The 25,256-nt window shown below is 42.1% G+C and overlaps 2 protein-coding genes across 9 annotated transcripts in view; both read right to left on the minus strand.

The window, feature by feature from the left end:
- Positions 1–329: 329 nt before the first annotated feature.
- LOC106582412 (enhancer of polycomb homolog 2) lies at positions 330–12,843 on the minus strand. 7 transcript variants are annotated; one of them, XM_045704838.1, is made up of 15 exons: positions 12,062–12,127; positions 11,584–11,844; positions 11,268–11,427; positions 10,796–10,941; positions 8,963–9,169; positions 8,228–8,376; positions 6,701–6,836; positions 6,242–6,454; positions 6,019–6,126; positions 5,701–5,849; positions 5,175–5,500; positions 4,474–4,610; positions 4,152–4,302; positions 3,678–3,957; positions 330–1,620 (listed from the first exon to the last, which is right to left on the minus strand). In XM_045704838.1, exons 3-15 carry the CDS (start codon positions 11,365–11,367, stop codon positions 1,548–1,550), a joined length of 2,175 nt encoding a protein of 724 aa, XP_045560794.1. In that variant the 5' UTR covers positions 11,368–11,427; positions 11,584–11,844; positions 12,062–12,127; the 3' UTR covers positions 330–1,547. The 7 variants fall into 7 exon arrangements, with proteins under 7 accessions (XP_045560794.1, XP_014020982.1, XP_014020981.1 ...); XM_014165507.2 differs by lacking the exons at positions 11,584–11,844; positions 12,062–12,127 and adding an exon at positions 12,424–12,842 and having other exon boundaries at positions 6,043–6,126; XM_014165506.2 differs by lacking the exons at positions 11,584–11,844; positions 12,062–12,127 and adding an exon at positions 12,424–12,842.
- A 389-nt stretch (positions 12,844–13,232) lies between these two features.
- Positions 13,233–25,256, minus strand: part of LOC106582411 (methyl-CpG-binding domain protein 5) — a 51,480-nt gene continuing 39,456 nt past the window's right edge. The window contains exons 6-10 of one of the 2 annotated variants that reach the window (XM_014165504.2): positions 20,741–20,976; positions 19,574–20,605; positions 18,498–18,574; positions 16,176–16,251; positions 13,233–16,006 (exon numbers count right to left, since the gene is read on the minus strand). In XM_014165504.2, coding sequence (XP_014020979.2) covers positions 15,944–16,006; positions 16,176–16,251; positions 18,498–18,574; positions 19,574–20,605; positions 20,741–20,976 — 1,484 coding nt within the window. In that variant the 3' untranslated portion in view covers positions 13,233–15,943. The remainder of the gene's footprint in view (positions 16,007–16,175; positions 16,252–18,497; positions 18,575–19,573; positions 20,606–20,740; positions 20,977–25,256) is intronic. The other variant, XR_006761225.1, reaches the window with a different exon arrangement.

The raw sequence follows: 25,256 nt of genomic DNA on the forward strand, positions 1-25,256 counted from the left end.
CATGTCTTATGTAAACATAAACCAAACGTATACGAATTTGAGCGTCCCAAATTTACCTCTACTATGTTACATCTAGTCTATGAGACCAGGCTGGTCCATGTCTTTAGTTGGCCTACCTTACATGACTAAAACCTCAGTCTTGATCTTGTTCGGAATACATTTCAGACTGCAGTGAAGGATAACTACTAAGCACAGTATAGAACATTCTGAAGACTATAGCAACAAATGTAGCATACAATCACTTTGAGTAAAACTTCACTTAAGGCTAAATACATAATTCACTTCGGTGAAGAAATAGCAAACAAGAGGAAAGAGTTAATATACTGATATATACTGATATGAATAGATATGTTTATTTCCCAGCACTTTTTTCTGAAACCCTCCAAGAACAAGTAACAGGGAAACATGTATGTCTGAAGAAATAGTGCATGAACACTAGATAATTATCTAAACATATTTCTAATATCTGTACAGGAATCACTACATCAACTACACTAATCTACAGGAGGTCAAGCACCGACCATCAGACATCGTTTCAACATGTTTCTTGCCCCTTCACCAAGGGAGAAAAAAAAAATCCCCAAAATATTGATCTGCACCCCCCCAATCCAAAGGGTTAGTCATTCAACAGAGTTGCCAAGTAATCTTCACGATTATACCGCGTAATACATTACAATGGTAAGATTCCTATGTACTCTTCATTGGCTCCCTACCTGTTTAAAAAGACAAATATACTTAAAAAAAAAAAATGTTTTCCTGCTTTACATTTGCAGATAGATCTTAGGATGCATTTATTTGTCATTTCAAAGTCAATTTAAATAAATAGGTTTGTATGGCAAATGGCACATTTAAGATGTCTTCACTGTTTTTGGACAATTCTGCATCGAATGAAAAAATAAAAAACGGAATTAAAAAGACAAAATTCCTGTTACAACTGACAAAGTAACAGAAAATAAATTGTCTGAAGGGGAAAATACCATTACTAATCTAATGTTACTTACAAAAAGACCATATCTATTCAATTTGTGAAACCAAATCAAAAATCAGGATAATTTTTCCATCTTCAGAAAAAAAGCACAAGAATAAAATATGCTAGCAACACCGATGTCCACATTTTGTGGATTAATTTCCTCTTTAGAGATACAAAAATGTAAACATTGCAAAATAAATAGTGAAAACGAGTGATACAGGATCCGTGGTTCATGCTCATGATCCCAACAAACATGTATTTTTTTTGCTTTTCTACATGTACATTTTTTTTTGCATTTTCAAGTGCAAAAGCATGATGACAAATTCGCTAGAATTCAAGTAACAGAAAAAAAAACATACCAATGATACAAATATACTATTTTACAAGTTAGTGATATTCCCAATTTACAAAATGTACATTTATAATAGACAAATTTGTTATAATATTTTGATATGCTCGATTCTGTATAGGTCCTTGTATATGCTTGCCCTCTGGTGGCTGGGGCTTGCATTCTTCCTAGCGGAGGCGAGTTAGTTTGTCACATTCACCGGTCTGAGGGGAGGAGGAAGGGAGGAGGTTATGTCACCTCCATTGGTACTGTGGTCTCTGAAATACCGTTCAACGCAAGTCTCTCCGGTTCGTGATTATCCCTGAAAAAAATGAAGAAATAGTCATTCGTTATTCAGATAAAAAGCAAATTGGTACGCCTGGAAAATTAAAAACACAAGTTATGTATAGTACCAGTCAAATGTTTTTCTATATTTGTACTATTTTCTACATTGTAGAATAGTGAAGACATCAAAACTTTGAAATAACACATATGGAACCATATAGCAACCAACAAAAAAATGTGTTAAATCAAAATATTTTTGATTCTTAATTTTAAAAAAGGCACTCGCACATCTGAGCTAACTTTTTTGCAGGTGCATGGTAACAGTTGAATAAAATGAGAAAGAAGAACCCTGCACACTGCTCGACAGTATCACTGCTCTTTAATAAGCTTTACGTATCAGCGTCACGGCCTTCGTCAGGGCTTTTGTGAGTTTTTAAATTAGCACCCTTATGTAGACCTAGCCCCACCCACATCCGTTCCACACATCAAATGGGGTTAGAGTTGAGGAAAAATAAATACGTACTATCAAATATAACAATATGCATTTCATAAATATTCAAATAAAGTGTGTACATAAAACGTATTTAATAACGTCTGTAAAACCACAATGAGGACATGACCTACCAAGCAAGTTTTCATAAATCACAGTGTACCGCGCAAGAAAAATGTCAAAGTAAATCTGAAATAGGGGTATAATTCATGTTCAAATTTACAACATAACATACATAGGCATTTCATCATTAAGACCTTTAGGAAATAATGTCTAGAGGGTGAAAATCTAAAAATTATATTTTGCTCAGAGTATTATTACTATCACCTCCCCTGTCTGATATCATACATTTCTCTATGCCACAAAATCTTTAAAAAAAAAATATCACAGGCCACATTGACATTTAATAATTTAGATAACATGGGTGGTGGAGCACATAATGTCATTTATTTGGAACCGTTTTCCTGTATGTGGGTGGCAGAAATACACACTTCATATTGTTGCACTGTGCACAACCTCTGCATTTATAGCTGCCATTCGGGAAGAGGGCATAAAAGAGCCTGGCTGATTTTTTTGTGGCTGGCAGTTGGCATGGACCAATTTATCGTGGTGGATTCTTAAATTCAGCTGGCAAAGCTGAGTCAAATGATAAAATATGCCAGTGTTTCTTGACAGCATCTCCCACTTTTCACGAGTTCAAAGTATATGTGGTTGTGAACATTAGAGTTATTTAGCTCTAGTGGCTCTTTTTTGGTCAAACAGCCTTGAGGTGTATTTAGGTCATTGTCCTGTTGAAAAACAAATGATAGTTCCACTAAGCCCAAACCAGATGGGATGGCAGATCGCTGCAGAATGCTGTGGTAGACATGCTGGGTAAGTTTGCCTTATTCTAAATATATCACAGACAGTGTCACCAGCAAAGCACCCGCACACCACCTCTTCCATGCTTCACGGTGAGAACCACACATGCAGACATCATCCGTTCACTTACTCTGCATCTCACAAAGACAACAGTTGGAACCAAAAATCTCAAATTTGTACACAGACCAAAGGACAGACCGGTCTAATGTCCATTGCTCATGTTTCTTAGCCCAAGCAAGTCTCTTCTTATTGGTGGACCTTCATGTTTTAAAGTAATGATGGACTGTCGTTTCTCTTTGCTTATTTGAGCTGTTCTTGCCATAATATGGACTTGGTCTTTCACCAAATAGGGATATCTTCTGTATACCACCCCTACCTTGTCACAACACAACTGATTGGCTCAAACCCATTAGGAAAGAAATTCCACAAATTAACTTAACACACACCTGTTAATTGAAATGTATTCCAGGGGACTATCATGAAGCTGGTTGAGAGAATGCCAAGAGTATGCAAAGCAGTCATTAAGGCAAAGGGTGGCTACTTTGAAGAATCTCAAATATAAAATATATTTTTGATTTGTTTAACACTTTTTTGGTTACTACATAGTTTTGATGTCTTCACTATTATTCTACAATGTAGAAAACAGTAAAAAATAAACACCCTTGAATGAGTAGCTGTCCAAACTATTGACTGGTACTGTATATCAGCCATTCTAAACGAAAGAAGAAATTAAAAGGTCTTACCTGGCCATGCTGCCGATGGCAGGCGTCACCTTGGGCACGCGGTCCAGGCTGCTTGCGGCCATGGTGGCCAGCTTCAAGGCAGACGGTGAGGGCCGGGCATTGTGGTGGTGGTGGGCAGGGGAGACAGCGCTGCCGTGGCCCCGGTGATGGGGTAGAGACTGGGGTGTGGTCGAGTGGGAAGCAGGGAGCAGAGGGCCACCGCTGGAGGGGGTCCGACCTGACCTGTCCAACCCTGTGCCGCCCTGGGATGTGCTGGTGGAGTGAGGGGGTCTGGAGGTCCCTGCAGGAGAGGTGATATGACACCGTCAAACCTGAGTAGGCCTATTACCTGAATAAGCACATATCTTAAAATGTGAATTAATTAAGTGGGGTGGTCATTTAGCAATGACTCAATTCCTTTACAGAACCCAACAACAAAATAATATCTGAGAGTAGTCCATAGATTTCAAATGTATGATATATTCTGAAGCGGACCTAAAGGCTGGACGACCCCGTTGACGCTGGTGTTGTCTGGTTTGTTCTCATTGTTGACCTGGCCTGGAGCACTGATCACAGCTGACGCAGCAAAATGGGCACCGGCCGAGTCAAGAGTCTTTGATATGATACAGTCAGTGGAGCCAGCAGTCTACAACACAATATAATGACAGTCTTTAGAACAGAACACAGCCATAACAGTCATCCAAACACACACGGAGCTGTTTGAAACCTATCAACACATTAAATGAAAATGCATTCTGCCCCACCGACTGGACTGACGTCATTAGGAATGCTGTGTAAGGGGTGAAAGACTGTGTACCTGTGTGTTTTGTCGCTCGGGCAGTGAGAAATGCTGCTGGGGAGGAGGAGCTTTCAGCTGCAGTTGAGCCAGCTGCTGTTTCTGCATCTGGGCCAGAGCCTGCTGATGGACCTGGTATTGTTCCTCTGTGATGCCACCTGCAGATACAGGAGATCAAGGCCATCAGACTAAGAACAACAGAGATAAAAGAGAGACCAATACATATACTAAGGTGGTGTACACAGCAACGAGGGAGGGAAGACGAGCAGACAGTAATACAGCATCCTTGAAGGGAGGAGGAGATGAAGACTGCCTGCGGTGCCACTCCTTAACACTAGGGGTCAGAGAGAAGAAGCAGCCAAGGAAATTGCAAACAGAATCAGGAGAGAGGCCAGTTCCTTAATATGCAAGCTCCTAACATGCTACGGTTCAGTGGCAGTCTTTCCACTTCCCTGAACAAATAATTTCTGATTGGGAGTTGTGAATCAACATTTCCTGGCAGTTCTGAGAACAGTTTCTGTAGAGTAATGTGAGGAAGACCAGGGGGGCTGACAGGAAAACAAAAACCACAATGTGAAAATTAACAGAAAAACCAAATGTGTTCCACAAGCAGTACTATCACAATATAGCCAAGATAGAAACTGTATACAGTTAAATTATATTTGGTAGAGGCTTGAAAAGTGGAAGATGGACCTTCACTATGGTGTTGAGGAGGAGCTCACCTGAGCCACTGTTCTTGGTGTGGACAAACAGCCCTCCAGACAACCTGTTGTCCATGGAAGGTCTACCCGTCCTCCCTTCCCCACTGCCGTCACCCTGTGTGGACCTAGGTCTGAAAAAGCGCCACCTCAGGGCTTGAATGTTGCTCAGAAGGTCTGTCAGCGAGGATGCAGAGCCAGGCATAGTTCGATGGTTCTGTGAGGGTACCTGGTGGTCAGAGAGCTCTGGAACCGCAGAAAGGCCCTTGGGGAAGGAGGAGCTGAAGACGGCTGAGTCTAGCTGCTTCAGTACTCCATCCAGGTCTGACGATGCCCGATCCAACAGGACCCTGAGAGAAGAGGAGAAACATTCATTCTGATAAATCATAATGCGAGTTAACATTTATGAATAGACTTAAATCAAAGTCACGATAAATACCTAACCTACAATATACCTAACCTATAGCATAACTATCTGAACAGAAGACAGCGAAGACAAATATTTCTAAGGGGAATAAGTGGACGCAGTGAGAGGTATGCTGTGACGTACCTGCCACCTCGGCCCACCCTCCTACGGGCCAGTCCCACACAACGTTGGGGTACAGAGAGGGCGGTGAGGGATTGACGATGCCGCAGAGCATCCAGCCCTGCCAACTCAGGGTGATCCCACAGGAGCCCGGAGGTCTGGTCCAAACAGGGCTGAAGAGACAGAGGAAACCGTTACTCATTTAGGCTAGCTACCACAGTGATATACAGACAGGATCAAATACCACCTTAGCCACAGACTAGACCCAATAGCACAATATTACCACCGATACTAATAATGTGTGGAATTGCAAATTAATGTGAGAGAATATACTTTAATTACAGTTGTGATTGCAGTGAGACTCACAGCAAGGTAATGGCATCCTGCTTTCCTTCTGAAGGCAAACGTTCCATCTGGATCATTCTCCTCGTCCGGTTCTGATGGTGGAGACTGAAGGAGAAGACAAAACCAACACTATAAAATGCACACAACCTAAATATGTCATAACGCATGAACTTCTTCGATATGATATTATCATCAGAACCCTGTTCTCAGAGGTACTGACCAGTGGGTAGTCCTCCTCTCCAGAGCTGTGGAAGTCATACTGTTTAATATCGGCCTTGTTAACGATGTGCTGGCGCTTGGCAGGCCTTCCGGGGCGGCACAGAGGTTCCCGCCTGGTGTACTTTTTCTTTGGTCTGACAAAGTCAAAGGGATCCTCGTCCTTCACCGAGATGTGGTGGTACCCATGGTGCTGGAGACCACCTGACTTGTGCGTCTGAAAGAGAAAGACAGTGGAGTTAAAGGTCGTTAAAGTGTCAGAGCCACACAGACAAGATTTCTTCATAGTCAAATGATCAGAGTGAGAAGAGTTCATTGCTGCAATCAATTTCTTGAAATGTGATCAGTGTGCTGCAGGTTTCATCCTCCACCATCTCCCTATTCTGAACTGCTTGATGGTCAAATGTAAACCCCCCCCAGGTAAAAGAGGTAATGTTATGGCTGATAGAAACCCTAATATTACCTTGATTTTGATCTCAGCTTTGTGGTTATGGCGGTTCCCGTTGGTTACAGTGATTGGAACTGTGTAGACGGGCTTCTCAGCCAGAGGGGCTGTCACCTCACTGAGGACTTCACCCGTAAAGTCACCCATCTGATATCTACACGGAAACAACACATAAATAATAAGAATACATTCATTCAATATACAGGGGGGAATGTAAAATAAAATAGGCAGCTGTAACTTGACCATCATTCATATTGATTGACGGTATTCACCGTCAACATGAAAGAACAGGCTGAGACAAGCAAGCCTTTTCTTTCAGCACCGGAACTAGTAGTGTGTTACAGTGTTAGAAACTAGGTGACCTGCAGCCCGCTCCGACCACCCGGCATGACCTGCAGCCCGCTCCGACCACCCGGCATGACCTGCAGCCCGCTCCGACCACCCGGCATGACCTGCAGCCCGCTCCGACCACCCGGCATGACCTGCAGCCCGCTCCGACCACCCGGCATGACCTGCAGCCCGCTCCGACCACCCGGCATGACCTGCAGCCCGCTCCGACCACCCGGCATGACCTGCAGTCCGCTCCGACCACCCGGCATGACCTGCAGCCCGCTCCGACCACCCGGCATGACGTGCAGCCCGCTCCGACCACCCGGCATGACCTGCAGCCCGCTCCGACCACCCGGCATGACCTGCAGCCCGCTCCGACCACCCGGCATGACCTGCAGCCCGCTCCGACCACCCGGCATGACCTGCAGCCCGCTCCGACCACCCGGCATGACCTGCAGCCCGGTCCGACCACCCGGCATGACCTGCAGCCCGCTCCGACAATGACCACCCGGCATGGCCTGCAGCCCGCTCCGACAATGACCACCCGGCATGGCCTGCAGCCCGGTACGACAATGACCACCCGGCATGACCTGCAGCCCGGTCCGACAATGACCACTTGGCATGACCTGCAGCCCGCTCCGACAATGACCACTTGGCATGACCTGCAGCCCGCTCCGACAATGACCACTTGGCATGACCTGCAGCCTGCTCCGACAATGACCACTCGGCATGACCTGTAGCCTGCTCCGACAATGACCACTCGGCATGACCTGTAGCCTGCTCCGACAATGACCACTTGGCATGACCTGCAGCCCGCTCCGACAATGACCACTCGGCATGACCTGTAGCCCGCTCCGACAATGACCACTTGGCATGACCTGCAGCCCGCTCCGACAATGACCACTCGGCATGACCTGTAGCCCGCTCCGACAATGACCACTCGGCATGACCTGTAGCCCGCTCCGACAATGACCACTTGGCATGACCTGCAGCCCGCTCCGACAATGACCACTCGGCATGACCTGTAGCCCGCTCCGACAATGACCACTCGGCATGACCTGTAGCCTGCTCTTACACAGGAAGCCCTGCTGGGTTCCTCCATGCTCCCCTAGCAGGACACAGGCTACAGTCACACGCGCATTGTGAGAAACAGGGCACCAATAAGGCACAGACTACAATTTCACAACACCCCCCTCCAATGCTTTTAAGGCTCACCTTTTCTCCATCACCTCCAGGGTGAGGTGCAGCAGCTCTCTCTTGCTCTTCTCCCGCCGCTTGATCATCTCCAGGATGGTGACCGTCCGGCTGAACTCCCTCCTCAGCTTCAACATCTTCTCATAGGACGCCTCGTCATTCTTACGGTTCTAAACATCGAGAGACACGGTCAAACAACTATAACAACCCTCAGGATCATCAAGCATACACAGGGGACCTGAGTGAGTAAGGGTACAGAGAGACATGAAAATGCTTGGAGAGCACATTACAGGGGCGACAACATATTGTAGCTAACATGAAACAAATCACATGCAACATCATTCAATTAACAATGAAATAGTGCAAAGCTCCAAGCCTTGATAGAACAGAAACAATTTTTAAAAGTTTCCTTTGCAATGGGGCTCCTGAGTGGCGCAGCGGTCTGCGTCTCAGTGCTAGAGGCGTCACTACAGACCCTGGTTCGATTCCAGGCTGCATCACAACCGGACATGATTGGGAGTCCCGTAGGGCAGCACACAATTGGCCCAGTGTCGTCCGGGTTAGGGTTTGGCCGTCATTGTAAATAAGAATTTGTTATTAACTTAATTGCCTAGTAAAATAAATAAAATAAGAGTCGCTACAATGAAGGCCATCAAAGACTGAAAGAGCAGCAAATGATTGCCTAATACTGAAACTGCATATAATCTAAGTGCGAGGAGACACTTCAGTCCAAGCCATGTGATTCTAATTTCTCACCTTCCTGGTCTGCATCTTCTCTGTGCGTCGTCTGAAGGCCACGTAGGCGTCGTTGTTGGTGGAGCCGTCCCTCTTCTCAAACTTGATGAGGGGGATGAGCGACGGGCCCCGGCAGTTCTTCCTCTTCCTCACCCAGTAGTCGTACACTGCCTTCAGGAGGTAGTCATCCTCGTTCAGCAGCAGTTTGGCCTCTGTGATAGTGACCATCTGTGAGAAGACGTGAGATGAAAGTTTAGTTTATTACACCGTTTTCTTGATTATTTTCCAGAGCAAACGCCTCTTAACCTGTTAGGGCTAGGGGGCAGTATTGACACGGCTGGATAAAAAACATACCCGATTTAATCTGGTTACCACTCCTACCCAGTAACTAGAATATGCATATACTTATTACATATGGATAGAAAACACCCTAAATTTTCTAAAACTGTTTGAATGGTGTCTGTGAGTATAACAGAACTCAAATGGCAGGTCAAAACCTGAGAGATTCCTTTACAGGAAGTGGCCTGTCTGACCATTTCTTGAACTTCTTTTCCATCTCTATCATTTACTAAGGATCTCTGCTCTAACGTGACACTTCCCACGTCGTCCATAGGCGCTCAGAGCCCGGGAAAAAAACAGAATGTCGTCATTCCAGCCCCAGGCTGAAACACATTATCGCCTTTCTCAAGTGGCCGATCAAGGGACACTGGGCTTATGCGCGTGACCCCGACCGCCCCCGCCTTTGGGATTTTTTTCCTCTGTTTGCCGAAAAGGAGATTCCCTGTCGGAATATTATCGCTTTCTCACGAGAAAAATGTCGTAAAATTGATTTTAAACAGCGGTTGACATGCTTCGAAGTACGGTAATGGAATATTTAGAATTTTATTGTCACGAATTGCGCCATGCGCGTGACACTTCTTTACTATTTCGGATAGTGTCTGGAACGCATCGAACAAAACGCCGCTATTCGGATATAACGATGGATTATTTTGGACCAAACCAACATTTGTTATTGAAGTAGCAGTCCTGGGTGTGCATTCTGACGAAGACAACAAAAGGTAATCAAACTTTTATAATAGTAAATATGATTATGGTGAGTGCTAAACTTGCCGGGTGTCTAAATAGCGAGCCCGTGATGCCTGGGCTATGTACTTAGAATATTGCAAAATGTGCTTTCACCAAAAAGCTATTTTAAAATCGGACATATCGAGTGCATAGAGGAGGTCTGTATCTATAATTCTTAAAATAATTGTTATGCTTTTTGTGAACGTTTATCGTGAGTAATTTAGTAAAATGTTAGCGAATTCCCCGGAAGTTTGCGGGGGTATGCTAGTTCTGAACGTCACATGCTAATGTAAAAAGCTGGTTTTTGATATAAATATGAACTTGATTGAACAAAACATGCATGTATTGTATAACATAATGTCCTAGGGTTGTCATCTGATGAAGATCATCAAAGGTGAGTGCTGCATTTAGCTGTCTTCTGGGTTTTGGTGACATTATATGCTGGCTTGAAAAATGGGTGTCTGATTATTTCTGGCTTGGTACTCTGCTGACATAATCTAATGTTTTGCTTTCGTTGTAAAGCCTTTTTGAAATCGGACAGTGTGGTTAGATTAACGAGAGTCTTGTCTTTAAATGGCTGTAAAATAGTCATATGTTTGAGAAATTGAAGTAATAGGATTTTTAAGGTTCTGAAAATCGCGCCACAGGCTGGCAGTGGCTGTTACATAGGTGGGACGCTAGCCCATAGAGGTTAACGCAGCATTACAACCAGGTCAATCTTCTATTAACACAGAGAACCTCTTTTGATAACACAATTGCTGCTGGTCCAGACGGAGGGTGTTATGTTACCTGATTTGTGCTGGCTTTCTCCAATCTGTCCACCATGGTCTCAAACTGTATGGGTTTGATTTCCATCTTGCGGTTGAGTCTGTTGAGGAGGATCTCATCCTCTGAGTCCATGTCATAGTCTGGCTGCTCATTGTCCAGACCCAGGGCTGTGAGAGGAGGAAGAGAGGATATAATGAAGTTAGCAAAGGCTTTCTTGGTGCAAATGCTTTAGTGTAGGGCCTCTTTAACCAATTACAGTTGATCGGCTGCTGGACAGATTTCATCTTGTGAAAGTGTGGTAACAATTGACATCAATTGTCCTGTAACCTTGGCTAAAAAACAGATTCATATGTACTAGCTAGCTGGTCAAAGAGTCACTATTCAGATTTGGCACGCAACCTTTCAGAAACTATTTGATAGCTTGTCGACATTTGTCCTCTGAGTCAATATGCGTGCGTGTGTGTGAGGCTGCTTCCAAGGAAATGCTACTGACGCTGGATGTGGAAGAGCTGTTTGGGGATCCTGAGCTCTCCTTTGTAGAGGCGGTCATAGTAAGTGATGTTGCTCTCCGCCTCAGGCACCGGGATGACCATGTTCTCCTTTTTCTCCCTGAAAACCGACTGAGCAGAGATGGCCCTCTGGAGATGGTGCTCCTGAGAGAGAGAGAGAGAAATATTCAATTTCTTTGAAACCCTATATTTGCACAATTCAGAAAGTGAGAGTGAGAGGAAGAGAGAGAGAAAGAACCAGATACAAGTGAGTAAGGGAGAGAAAGAATGATATCTTAATGTGTTTATTTTGTAACTGACCTGCTCTGTATTTTAAATTAAATAAATCCCATGTTTGCATAGCATGACTGCAAGAGGCTGCCTTTCATATACTGTTACAAACGGAGAGCAGACAAGACCGTTTTTGTCTGCAAATAACACTCTGTATGGCCTGGGTTCATTGGCAGCGCAGCTGCACAGGGAAACCAACAGCTGTTTGCAGTGATGAAACCTCCTGCAACAACTTGAAAGGTGTAGGACTCCTTTCATTGCTGTTTGACTGCAGGCAAAACTACATCTGCACTGATGTAACAAGAACACAGATCAAAGACAGAAGTAGGTAGCTACCCTACTAGTCTAACAAGTGGGCCACGGTTCTTTTACTGCGCCTATAGCCATCTGCCACCCGCACATCTCCTGTTAGTTACTTAGTAAAGACAGCTAGCTAGAGTTAACCCAAGTTAACTAACCGTTAACTCAAGTTAACAACTCGTATACAGTAGTTACTTTATTTAATTACCTACTTCAGACGTATATACAGTTGGATAAGAAACTCATTGCTAATGTTAGCTTAGCTAACTTGTTACGACAACGCACGCCTGTTTGTTATCAATAGCAACCAAGAACATTTACGTAAAATCATTTACGTCACTAGTCGAAGAAAGCGTCACCAATCACACAGAAGCCTCGTTATTTACGCTATGAGAGTATAAATTGGCGTAAAGACCACGATTTACTACGCAACGAGCGGGAAATGAAGGACCCTAAGCATAGACAGAACATACGCACAAGACGTTGCGTAAACGTATCAAGAATACAATCGCCCTGCTGTGCACCTGAAATATTTTTTTAAGAGACCTCAATTTTAAAACGTTTTCTTACCGATTCTTCTTCTTTTTCCATCCCCGTAGGCATTTGCGGCACAGCCCGGTTGATCGAAACGCAGTCATTTAGGTCTGGAAGGTCTTTGTTGCGGTATATGGGGAGAGGTTTGGCGGCGTCTAGCGCTCGCGCTCGGAACGATAGTTTACTCATTGTTGGCCCCTATCGCAATCACATTGAATGCGAAGAAAACATGTATCCCGCCCGAATTCGCTCAAAAACTCGGTATAAATCCACAAGGGACTCCGCTGTTTCCACAATAGAAGGATTCATTGGTTCTCATTCGGTCGAAATTCAATGTGAAAAGCCATTTCTGGTCGCGTTCACATGGATTTAGATGCTATTTTTCTCGGTTGATCCTCTCCCAGTGCCATGAAAAACATGGCGGACATGTCCACAGCGTCTGAGAAATCCCGACAGCCAGCGCGACACATCCGAAAAACATGGGCCCTGGTGTTGCGCGCGCATCTCATACAACACGCATGAAGAAATCATGTAACATGGTTTTAATGACTATGCATGCACCACACTTTGAATTTTGCCTGGTTAAGTATGACTTTTTAGTTGTGTTGGAAAAACATAACATGGGGATTGTTCACTTATCCCAAACACTCAGCCCAGTATACTCAATAACATTTCAGCCAATCATTTCAAAAGTTGCAAAGAGGGTAGTTGAACAATTTACAGATCAGTGTCCTTGAATATACAAAATATAACATTTTACACTGGCAATGTAAAACACAGATGTGTTCGGATTTGAAGTGAATTAGGGTAGGACTGGAAGAGACTATAAAAATCACAAACCACAATTGATAGAATACATCATTTTATTGCAAAATTAATGCAATACTATGTCAAATTTGTACATCCCTTTGGAACAAACACAATGGAAAGATTTTGAACGAAGCATAATAGCCACCTTCCACTGCCTGTAATTTCAGGCACACTTTTTAAAATGTGAAACATTTCTGCTGGAGAAGCAGAAAGGGGAGATGCTACAGCTGTTATGTATGCAGAAAGATATTAAAAACTATAAGAACCTCAAGTACAAAATATACTTCAATATTGGTGCCACATTATGTGACTGTTAAAATGCCAAATGACTTAAAATAAAAATACTTTACAAAAAATAAAAATATTTTCACACCATAAAACCAATGTGGGCCACTCAGCTTGTACCATACTGTACCGTATGTCCTGAAATAAAGATCACAAAATGACATGGAAAAAACATTCAATAAAAAGCTAATTCAAACAATTTTTTTTTTTTTTATAAGATGGCAAAACATTTATTCCATATAAACACAATCACTCAAGATCATTGCAGTAGACAAAGTTGAAAATGGACCTAAATAATTTTTATGCAATGTAACTCATAATACCTTAATGATAAATAGGCCTAGTATTAGGCCAAGTATTTTGAAATGGAATACAACATTTAACATGATTTACTTAGTCCATGAACTAGTGGTGAGCTCTTCATATTTTAGGAGTAAGAGTGCTAAATTAAATAATTATAAACAAGATAGATATAATGTTGATGACACTCGTATTAACACTTGGTCACCTAGCAATTACATTTTAGGATGCCCTGTTGTTCTGTTAGAATTGAATACAGATGACTTGATATTGTATTTTAAATACAACATTTTTGGACAAACTTATCAAGAACATTTCAGTTATACAATTTCAGATTTACCCAAGACTGATCAAATCAGAAGGTTCCCCTCCTGAGTCAGGGTATAAAGTACAGAAAATTAAGTTCACTCATTTAATATAAACATTTAAAAATGTCTTCAGGCCGTGGGTATATACTCAGTTGACACAAGAAAAAAAACACTATATGCACATACAAGCATCCAAAGACATTACACTTCATAAATAAACACAAATATATAAATTCATATTTAAAAACCACTGACAATGTTTATCCATATATAGGCTGTTAATTTGTTAAGAGAAAAATATAATACTATAAAGGCTTTTCAGAGTGTACAACTCTTAGTATTATTGCTAAGTAACCATTTTAATGCAATGTAACAAACTTACAAATAAATATGTGATTCATAAATAAATAATAAAGTACAAAAGCAACACAATGAAAATCAACTAAATTAAGGCCACCTATTCAATAGAGTATTAAAAAGGTAAATAATATAAACTAAGTCCCAACCTGTGATGGGGCATAGCTTTGGCAGCAGGGGTTATAGCATTGGATATAAGGCTCAAATCAAAGTTCACTCTCATACTTTCTTGGGTCGTTTAAACTTGCTTTTCAGAGCAAAGGAAACCAATGCGTATAATACTGATCTCTTCTGAACTGTAAATGTGCAGTTCATCCAATAAGGCATTTTGACACTTGAAAATGACACATTCAAGGGAAAGATAAACAAGAAAAAAAAACAGAGCAATGCTCAAATTACATGATTTGCACCATTTAAATATTAACTTAATTGTAAATTAAACACTAGTGACAGAACCATATATTATAACTGTTAATATTGAATACTTAAGTTTCAGAATGCATGTATACCACAAATGTGTTTATACTTTACAATAACTTACCCCTTTTTTAAATGAACACAAAACACTCACAATTAAAGTCATTTGGCAGATAACACAGAAAATCTGTATCAAAAATATTCAGAGAAAATACATTTTACTTTGGGAGTAAATATAATTTAACTTAGAAGCATTTTTCAGACTCCTTCCTTTGATGGCTTTTTCTTTTCTTGGATAAAAACATAAGAGAAAGTATTTGCATGTCTCTCTCTCTATGTTCAGATAAACCCACAGTATCTATCTTCAAATCTTCCAGTTTACTTTTCTTGGGACTCTGTATGCCTTTCCAGCAGGAGAAGAACATCCTTACTGAAAATAGTGTCTGTTGAAGTTCAAATGTTCCTAATCCTTCTGCGGTTTGATGCTTAAACAGCATGTTTCAATAGATCTGTAGAAAAATGCCTCTATGCTGCTTTTCTTTCAAAAAAAGAAATCTCTGGCCGCACTGTTTTGTGCAAAATAAAAACATAGGAGATCGACATGTACATTAGAAAATGAGCATTGGATCGACTCATCTATGATAATACTGAACAATATATACAATTAAATCACTGAATATAATGTACTGTTTTCCTTTGTCTATTGTACATCTAAAATGCATCAGAAATATTTGTACCAACAATTTCCTCATATGGAAAAGAATGAGATTCTATATAAGGACAAGCTAGCAGTGGATATATCATAGCGATTATTTTGCAGCTAGGTTCCTCCATCCTTTTTTGTACTTCTTTCACTGTCAGTGTCTTGGTGGTGGTCAAGGTGGAAGGGGTGTTGACTAATTGTAGCACCAATCCAGTTGGACTAAGTACCAAGCTGATTTAACAGAGTGGACAATGGTCGCGTCTAATGCACACACAGCTAACTAGCTAGCGGTTCCACATCGGCTACAATGAAACCCATTGGCTAGGTGGACCGCTACTCAGAAGGCCACTGAAGTAACGGATCCACACATTCACTGTCATCTGGAGATCTTCCTCCTCTTGGGTTTAGGGGTCTTGACTTGTCTGTCTCTCTGTGACATCTGGTGCGCCAAAGAAATTGGGAAATAAAAATGGAACACCATCTTTAAAGACTGTAGACTCACACACATTTGGGCACCCAAAGGTCATGTCTAGAGAGGTGTGTATATACAGTACACACAACCAAATACTATGAATCTACCCATCATGTTTAGACGTCAGAGTACTCACATTGCCTGTCATCTTATCCAGCTCGCTCATAGCCTCCTGTATAGCAGCTTCTAGGTGGTTATTCCGTTTTCCCCCACTGTAAGAAAGATAACATTTGTATTACTGTATCCTTATCTGAAAAAAAACTACAGGAACAGATTTTATATATATTTACATTTTTTATTTAACTAGGCAAATTCTTATTTACAATGACAGCCTAGGAACAGTGGGTTAACTGCCTTGTTCAGGGGCAGAACAACAGATTTTTACCTTGTCAGCTCGGGGATTTTGGTTACTGGCCCAACGCTCTAACCACTAGGCTACCTGCTGCCCCCTGGTTCTACTTCTATCCATCTATATCCAGTCAAAAGTTTGGACACACCAAAACATTCAAGAGTTTCTTTATTTGTACTATTTTCTACATCAAAACTATGAAATAACATATGAAATCTTGCAGTAATCAAAAGTGTTAAACATATCAAAATATATTTTATATTTGAGATTCTTCAAAGTAGCCACCTTTGCCTTGATGACAGCTTTGCATTCTTTCAACCAGCTTCACGAGGTAGTCACCTGAAATGCTTTCCCAACAGTCTTAAAGGAGTTCCCAAATATGCTGAGCACTTGTTGGCTGCTTTTCCTTCACTCTGCTGTCAAACTCATCCCAAATCATCTCAATTGGGTTGAGGTCAGGTGATTGTGGAGGCCAGGTCATCTGATGCAGCACTCCATCACTCTCCTTCTTGGTCAAATAGCCCTTACACAGCCTGGAGGGGTATTTTGGGTCATTGTCCTGTTGAAAAACAAATGATAGTGGGACTAAGCGCAAACCAGATGGGATGGTGTATCGCTGCAGAATGTTGTGGTAGACATGCTGGTTAAGTGTGCCTTGAATTGTAAATATATCACAGATAGTGTCACCAGCAAAGCACCCCCACACCTTCTCCTTCATGCTTCACAGTGGGAACCACATGCGGAGATCATCCGTTCACCTACTCTCACAAAGACACAGTGGTTGGAAACAAAAATAAAAATATGGACTCATCAGACCAAAGGACAGATTTCCACCGGTCTAATGTCCATTGCTTGTGTTTCTTGTCCCAAGCAAGTCTCTTCTTATTGGTTTTCTTTTGTAGTGGTTTCTTTGCAGCAATTCAACCACGAAGGCCTGATTCACGCAGTCTCCTCTGAACAGTTGATGTTGAGATGTGTGTTACGTGAACTCTGTGGTGCAGTTAATTGCAGATTTCTGAGGCTGTTAATTAATGAACTTATCCTCTGCAGCAGAGGTAACTCTGGGTCTTCCTTTCCTGTGGCGGTCCTCATGAGATCCAGGTTCATCATAGCGCTTTATGGTTTTTGCGACTGCACTTGAAGAAACATTCAAAGTTCTTCAAATTTCCGGATTGACTGACCTTTATGTCTTGACAGTCCATCATTACTTTGTTTCTCTTTGCTTATTTGAGCTGTTCTTGCCATAATATGGACTTGATCTTTTACCAAATAGGGATATCTTCTGTATACCCCCCTACCTTGTCACAACATAACTGATTGGCTCAAACGCATTAAGGAGGAAAGAAATTCCACAAATTAACTTAAGGCACACCTGTTAATTGAAATGCATTTCAGGTGACTACGTCATGAAGCTGGTTGAGAGAATGCCAAGAGTATGCAAAGCTGTCATCAAGGCAAAGGGTGGCTACTTTGAAGAATCTCAAATATAAAATATATTTTGATTTGTTTAACACTTTTTTCATTACTACATGATTCCATATGTGCTATTTCATAGTTGGGATGTCTTCACTATTATTCTACAATGTAGAAAATAGTAAAAATAAAGAAAAACCCTTGAATGAGTAGGTCTGTCAACTTTGGACTGGTACTGTATATGTTTTTTTATTAAATATACTCCAGTCTGAACTTAAATGACTAAAACCAGGTAGAAAGTGTGTAGAAGTAAGAATAAATATATATATATTTTTTTATATATACATCTACCCTCTGGACAATTTGTCTTAAATCACAGTATTTTCAATATTTATTAGCAGCGCTATTTAGCGGATTTGGTTGATTTTGTGGTCTCAAACCAGTGAGCTTAACATTCTTCATCAAGAATATGGGAAATTGCAATTATTGATAATGAAAAGGTGGGACTGTTGTTCTCGTTATGTAAATTGGTGCATTTACTATCAACATTGCATTAAACCTAGATTTCCAGATTTTTGGCATTTTGGCTAAACAAATAATAGCAATGTGAATATTGGAGCGAGACAGACAACCTGGTTCAATTTGCGTCCAGAGACAAAACCAGTTGAGAACCACTGATTAGGGTAAGTAACTTACTTTCTAGTTATTTTGTTTGCTTTGTGTAGTGTCTCCAGATCCTCTGTTAGTGTCCTCTGGAAATTGTCTGACTCTACCTGTGGGCAAGTAGAAAAAAACATTACCAAAACACCGACCGGGGGAATAAACCCAAAACTTTACCAAAGGATCATCTGCATTGAGAGTGTTAAGACAGCCAAGTGAAACCAAAAGAACATTACCCTGTTCTCAGGACAGGAGTTCTGAATGAGTTTGCAGAATGACTCATGTCAAAGCAATGACTTCATTTAACACTCAATAATCACAACAATTCAACTTCAATAAAGCCTTATTGTCTTATGACTAACTGGCAAGCTTCTTTAATTAAACACACGACAGAGAATTTAACAGTTTTCTAATTAAAAGAGGCAGCATTTTCTCCTACCCTTCCAAACTGCTTTCAATTTCTGATTTACTCAACACAAGGGGTCAGATTTATTCAAATAGTTGTCCACACATAGGCCTATAAAAAGGATGGGTGTGGCAAATTCATCCACCACTGCATATTATCTGTACGGTCAAACTAGGCAAGAAACCAAACTGAAATAACGCCTAGTCCAAATGTTAGCCTAAATTAACGTGTCACAAAAAATATAAAAGCACATTCCCCCAATCCCACATTGAAGAGCCTGGAGAGTAGTTTTGAAAATATCTAAAACAAAGCACAATAGGCTGTAAATAAATTCAAGCAATGGATGTCGACATAAGTGAAAATGGGGGCGAAACGACTAATTCTTTGGCATCACCGAGGCCGTTGGCAGTGCCACAGAGCAGAAATAGTTTTTGAATGCAGAACACCTGAGTTCTTCTCTTTCCCTGCCATGCTCCTTGTGAAGAATATAATATCCTTCAGGGACATGCCATGCCTAATATCAGCGCACTCCTCTCTTATACAAAGCATCATCAAAGGTATGGTGCACAACAGTAGTTGCAGCAAAAGTGTAATGTAAAATAGTGTTGAAACTGAGGGTGGAATTGTGACGGAGACCTCCACTTCCTTATGTGGTGTAGTCATGTGACCAATCAATCACACAACATTGACAATACAATAATCTCACTTTGCCCTGTATGCTGTTCACCATCCCAAGGGAGTACATGTGCCCCTCGCTTCCCATCTTGCCTGGCCATGGAGGGAAACCTTTGCCCTGGCCCCAGAGCAGCTCTCCCGGGTAGTGGGTCTGAGTTCTGGGCCTGTGGTGGAGCTGGAGCCCCTCACTGGAGGAGGGTGAGTCCCCAGGCCTCAGGTCCTCCTCGCCGCTCAGGCTCCCGTTCAGGTGCCCATTGTAATACCTGTTGTAGCAGTGACCGTTGAGTTGGCCGTCGAGTTGGCCGTTCAGATGTCCGTTGAAGAGGCTGTAGTCCTTGGTGAAGTGGCCCTCTGGTGGGGACAGGCTGGGGTGTCTGGGTCTTCCCGAGGTGTGGCCCCTACCGTTGCCATTCATATGGGCATACAGGCCACTGGGGACTTGCAGTGGTGTTTGATCCTGGGAGCCTAAGTGGGCCTGACCTTTGGGCCTTTCTGGGTAGGTGCCGTTTCTGCTCTGGGCTAAGGAAAGCTGTTGGAGGGGCTCGTCATCACGCCACAGACCAGCCTGCTCCTTGCCCTCCGCCTCCCCGTCCCATTGTCTTCTCTGGGCTCCACGTCGAGGCGAGCGGAATCTTGTAGGAGATTCCATGGCAACGGGGGAGAAGATGTTGTTCCGTTCAGGGGTCTTCTTGCGGGGCCGGCCCACCTTGGGATGGTGTCGGTGCTCCGGCACTGGCTCCTGATATGAGCGGAGCGGGCCGGTGTGGATGACAGAGTTGACCGCATGGGAGAGGTCAACAGGCTCACAGACAACAGTAGCAGCGAAGGTACTGCTACCACCCGTTGATGTAATGACATTAGACATGCTCTTGCTGGCCGTGCCCATCGCTTCCCTGTGGAAAGGATCAATAACTTGTCCCCCACCACTGTGAAGGCCCTGGGGAGACTGGTATTCTCGATGACCCTCCTGGAGACAAGGGGCACCGGGTTGGGACATGGACATCATCCCCGGTCGACTCATCATAGCTCTGTTGGGCAGTGGAATCCTCTCAGGCAAACCCCCCTGTAACAAAAAGAGAGGGAGAAGGGCTGTTATGTTGACAGTAATCAACAATAATCATCCTTAAAATACAACACTAATCCAAATACACAGAAGAGAAAATAAGGCTCAAACAGACCAGGAACACATCAGCCTGACCTGGAATCTCTGAAGGAGGCTGTTCATGGGGTTGGAGGAAGCACCACCAGGGAGAGGGGCAACAGGATGGGAGCCCTGGCTCTGTAACCTGTGGAGCTGCTGGCTCTGTATGGAGTGACGACCCGGACCCCGAACAAGCTGTTGCTGTGTATTGGCTTGGCTGCTCCTGATGAGAGACTGGAGACTCTCCTCTTGGGCCTGCCTCAGCTCACAGCTCAGAGAACTACTGACCTCAACTGTACAGGGAGGGAGAGAGAGAGGTGTGAGAGATTACAAAGAAACACAAGAGGGGTGAGAAAGTTGGGAGAATGAGGAGTGAAGTGAGGGATTAGGTGTGTAGAGGGAGATCTGATCATGAGTGAAGTGAGGGAGAGTCTAGGGAGATCTGATCATGAGGTCAACACCGCTCCAAGCTAACTGAGGCTTTTCAAAGATAAGCAAACACTGAAGTCTTGGAACTTGGCAAACTACAGACAACAACGGGAGACCTAACAGACTGACTCTGTGACGATCACAAAAAGCAGGGGATTCTCTGAGAGGAAGTAGTGAAGGGGGATCACTTGGGAATAGCACAATCACTCCAAATAAGACAATTACCTGTGGTAATTGGAAGAGGATGTGTTGAAATACAATGAGACAGTAAAAGAGAGTAGTGTGGTCGTAAAAACAAGCACAAAATGTACTCCCATTTACTTCCCTTGATTTGTGAGGACTTGATTGAACAAATACGAAAGAAAAAGGAAACCGACAAGACAAGTGAGAAAAGAAAACAATGTTGTTGAGATGAAAACCAAAGGGGTCAACTGGGGTTCATTTGGGCTTTTCCTGACTACACACTGACTTCAGACCAAATATAGGTGTTTTAGATAAGATGGCTACTGACTCTTAAATCAATCGTGATATAAAACCTGAACGTACACTTCTAGAACTCGAGCCATATGCCTAGATGGATATCCATACATTACCTGAAAACTGTCAGCAAGGGTATGGTGTAGAACAGGAGAAGTAGTCAACAATAGCAGTCAGTGACAACATTAGGAGTCTATTGCTATTGAAATAAAAAGGTTCATTTAACAAAAACAGATGACAAACCTCAACAAAGTAGCCAGTAGCCACCATGATCCGCTAACTTTGACGGTTTCGGAGGACATTTGCTGAATCCACAGAGCTTGGACAGGAAGTGAATGTGATCATATGTGTGGAGCTCCTGTATCGAAACAGAAATGCATCCATGTTTATGGATGTGTGGCACATCTCTCACTGTAAGGGCATTGGCTTGTCCAGGTGAAAGTGCTCCCTACTCTCTGGCAGATAGCTAGTGACTAGACACTACTATGAAAGTGTATAAAATACAAGATTCCACCTACTGTAATTAGCTTACGCTAAAGGGTTCATCTGTCTAGATACATTCGACTCCTGATAATTGCACATCAAAGGAAATGCAATTTCCCTTCAAGGGGAGTGCGTCTCACTTGTCCCAATTCAAATTCTTAATGTTCTCGTGCCACCGCCTGCTATCGGCATTAACAACAATCCCAAGCCGTTGCATACATCAGGAGTGGACTGTACGTCATTTAAATCAGACTAGGGCTAAGAGAATGTATCTAGACTAAATGCCATTACTAACCTTTACTTACTACGTATCACTTCAGAATAAAATGACAGAGACAATAAGTATATGGTGGCATAGCTGGTATCCTACTCATCCACCCAACTACCTACAACCATTAAGATTAGAGCTGGGATGATAAACCAAAAACGATCCACACCGACCATACCGATCACTTATCGCAGACATTTTTGCTGATGTCATTCATTGCAATAAGTAGCCTATACTAGAGAAATGTGAAGTTTGAAATAAGTTCTCTAATATCGGTGACTGTTAAAGAGACAATTGATGGCTACAACCCTCAAACTAGTAGTAGTAGTAGTAGTTTAAAGAAGAAGAATAATAATAATAAACAGTATGGTGCACATTGTTATAAACGTATCCTTTGGTTTATCATTATGGCATCAACTCAGGCAATTTAGAACCATATGGATTTTTGTCCATATCGCCCAGCTCTAATTAAGATCAAATCCCAATCTCAGTAATTCAGATTAAATATTACATTACTTGTTTACTAGAACCGCTGTTCTCATTTTCCATGACCCTCTCGCCCATCCTTCGCTCTCTAAGTGCAGGAATGTAGGTTACTAGAGGCTAGCTCCAGGACACAGAGACATTAGCCAAGAGGACGCACACAGCGAACCAGTGACGCGTGGCTAGTGGCGCTTCTTGGGCTCTCAGTCACAAACTGTCACCCTTGGCAATGCAGAGGCCTGGCTGCAGACCACAGAGGACATAGCAAGGAAGTGCATTCCACAACACTAAGGTCTCTCCACTCACTGTCTAAAGGCTGATTACAATGACACAGATAGAAACTAGGCCTACTGTTTACAGTAGAACAACTTCTAGCATAATACTTGATCATCTAACTTGGTGAGTCGTTATTGTTGTTTGGTCTTCTATCATTTCATACAATGAGAAACACACATGATCATAATAGCCAAGATGGGAGAGTTGGGTTTCAGGTCAAAGCACTGCTGAAAAGATGACTTAGTTGAGCTGAAAATGGGTTAAAGAAATTAGAGCCAAAACAAAAAAAAGCACGAACAATAAGGCCTGATGTGAGAAATACAAGTTGAAAAACATCAGAAATGTTTTATCTGCCTGCTTGTACAAAATGTTTGCCTTTAAAGAGGTCTTGCACAGGCTTAAAATACATCACTTTTATTTGGCTATGCAGCAGAAAATGTTTTGCAGTCAGCTCAATGTTGAAAGCTTCTAAAAGAGCACAAGTGACAAAGACGCCAACAAAATGAGACTGAACTGAATGAAAAGGACAAAGAGTTATGCAAAAATAATACAAAATAGTCGTTTTTTGTGATCATTGTAATAATGTAGGCTAATGTACACTACGTTCAAAAGATTGGGGTCACTTAGAAATGTCCTTGTATTTTTCCCATTAAAATAACAACAAATTGATCAGACATACAGTGTAGACATTATTAATGTTGTAAATGACTACTGTAGCTGGAAACGCCAGATTTTTTATGGAATATCTTCATAGGTGTACAGAGGCCCATTATCAGCAACCATCAGTCCTGTGTTCCAATGGCACGTTGTGTTAGCTAATCCAAGCTTATCATTTTAAAAGGCTCACTGATCATTAGAAAACCCTTTTTGCAATTATGTTAGCACAGCTAAAAACTGTTGTCCTGATTAAATAAGCAATACAACTGGCCTTCTTTAGACTAGTTGAGTATCTGGAGCATCAGCATTTGTGGGTTCGATAACAGGCTCAAAATGGCCAGAAACAAAGAACTTTCTTCTGAAACTCATCAGTCTATTCTTGTTCTGAGAAATGAAGGCTATTCCATGCGAGAAATTCCCAAGAACCTGAAGATCTCATACAACGATGTGTAATACTCCCTTCACAGAACAGCGCAAACAGGCTCTAACCAGAATAGAAAAAGGAGTGGGAGGCCCCGGTGCACAACTGAGCAAGAGGACAAGTACATTAGAGTGTCTAGTTTGAGAAACAGACGCCTCACAAGTCTTCAACTGGCAGCTTCATTAACCTCTTGGGGCTAGGTGGGACGCTAGCGTGCCACCCGTGGTGCACTCCATCAACAGCAGGTGCATTTCAAGAGCGGCAAATTTGAATCCAAATAAATGTCAAAATTCAAATTTTTCAAAAATACAACTATGTTACACCATTTGAAAGATAAACATCTCCTTAATCTAACCACGTTTTACGATTTCAAAAAGGTTTTATGGCGAAAGCATAAATTTAGAGTATGTTAGGACAGTACATTTACAAGAGTTGTGTGTAATGTTTTGTCAAGTCAAAGACAGGGTCACCAAAACCATAAAACCAGCTAAAATGATGCACTAACCTTTTACAATCTCCATCAGATGACACTCCTAGGACATTATGTTAGACAATGCATGCATTTTTAGTTCTATCAAGTTCATATTTATATCCAAAAACAGCGTTTTACTATGGCATTGATGTTGAGGAAATCGTTTCCCTCCAATAACCGGCAGTCAAGTCAGCGTAACAAATTAAATAATTAAAATTAGAAAACATTGGTAAAATATTATATTGTCATTTAAAGAATTATAGATTTACATCTCTTGAACGCAATCAACTTGCCAGATTTAAAAATAACCTTACTGGGAAATCACACTTTGCAATAATCTGAGCACTGCGCCCAGAAAAATACGCGTTGCGATACAGACTAGACGTCATGTTGGGGAGATCTAAAATCGAAAATACTATGTAAATAATTACCTTTGATTCTCTTCATCAGATGTCACTTCCAGGTATCACAGGTCCATAACGAATGTAGTTTTGTTCAAAAAAGCTCATCATTTATGTCCAAAAATCTCCGTCTCGTTAGCACATGATGTAAGCCAGCCGGACTTCTCGTCATGAACGAGGGGAAAAAATATATTTCCGTTCGTTCA

This window comes from Salmo salar, chromosome ssa21 (genome assembly GCF_905237065.1).
Source record: "Salmo salar chromosome ssa21, Ssal_v3.1, whole genome shotgun sequence".
In the NCBI taxonomy this organism is placed as follows: Eukaryota; Metazoa; Chordata; class Actinopteri; order Salmoniformes; family Salmonidae; genus Salmo; species Salmo salar.

Bases quoted from the DNA above. Each gene is read 5' to 3' on its own strand.
- LOC106582412 (XM_014165506.2), bottom strand. From the start codon at position 12,576: ATGAGTAAACTATCGTTCCGAGCGCGAGCGCTAGACGCCGCCAAACCT. The intron at 3,958-4,151 runs GTCCGCTTCAGA...CCTCTCCTGCAG, and splicing joins CGGGGTCGTCCAGCCTTTAG to GGACCTCCAGACCCCCTCAC. The intron at 1,621-3,677 runs GTAAGACCTTTT...CATTTTTTTCAG, and splicing joins GCCATCGGCAGCATGGCCAG to GGATAATCACGAACCGGAGA.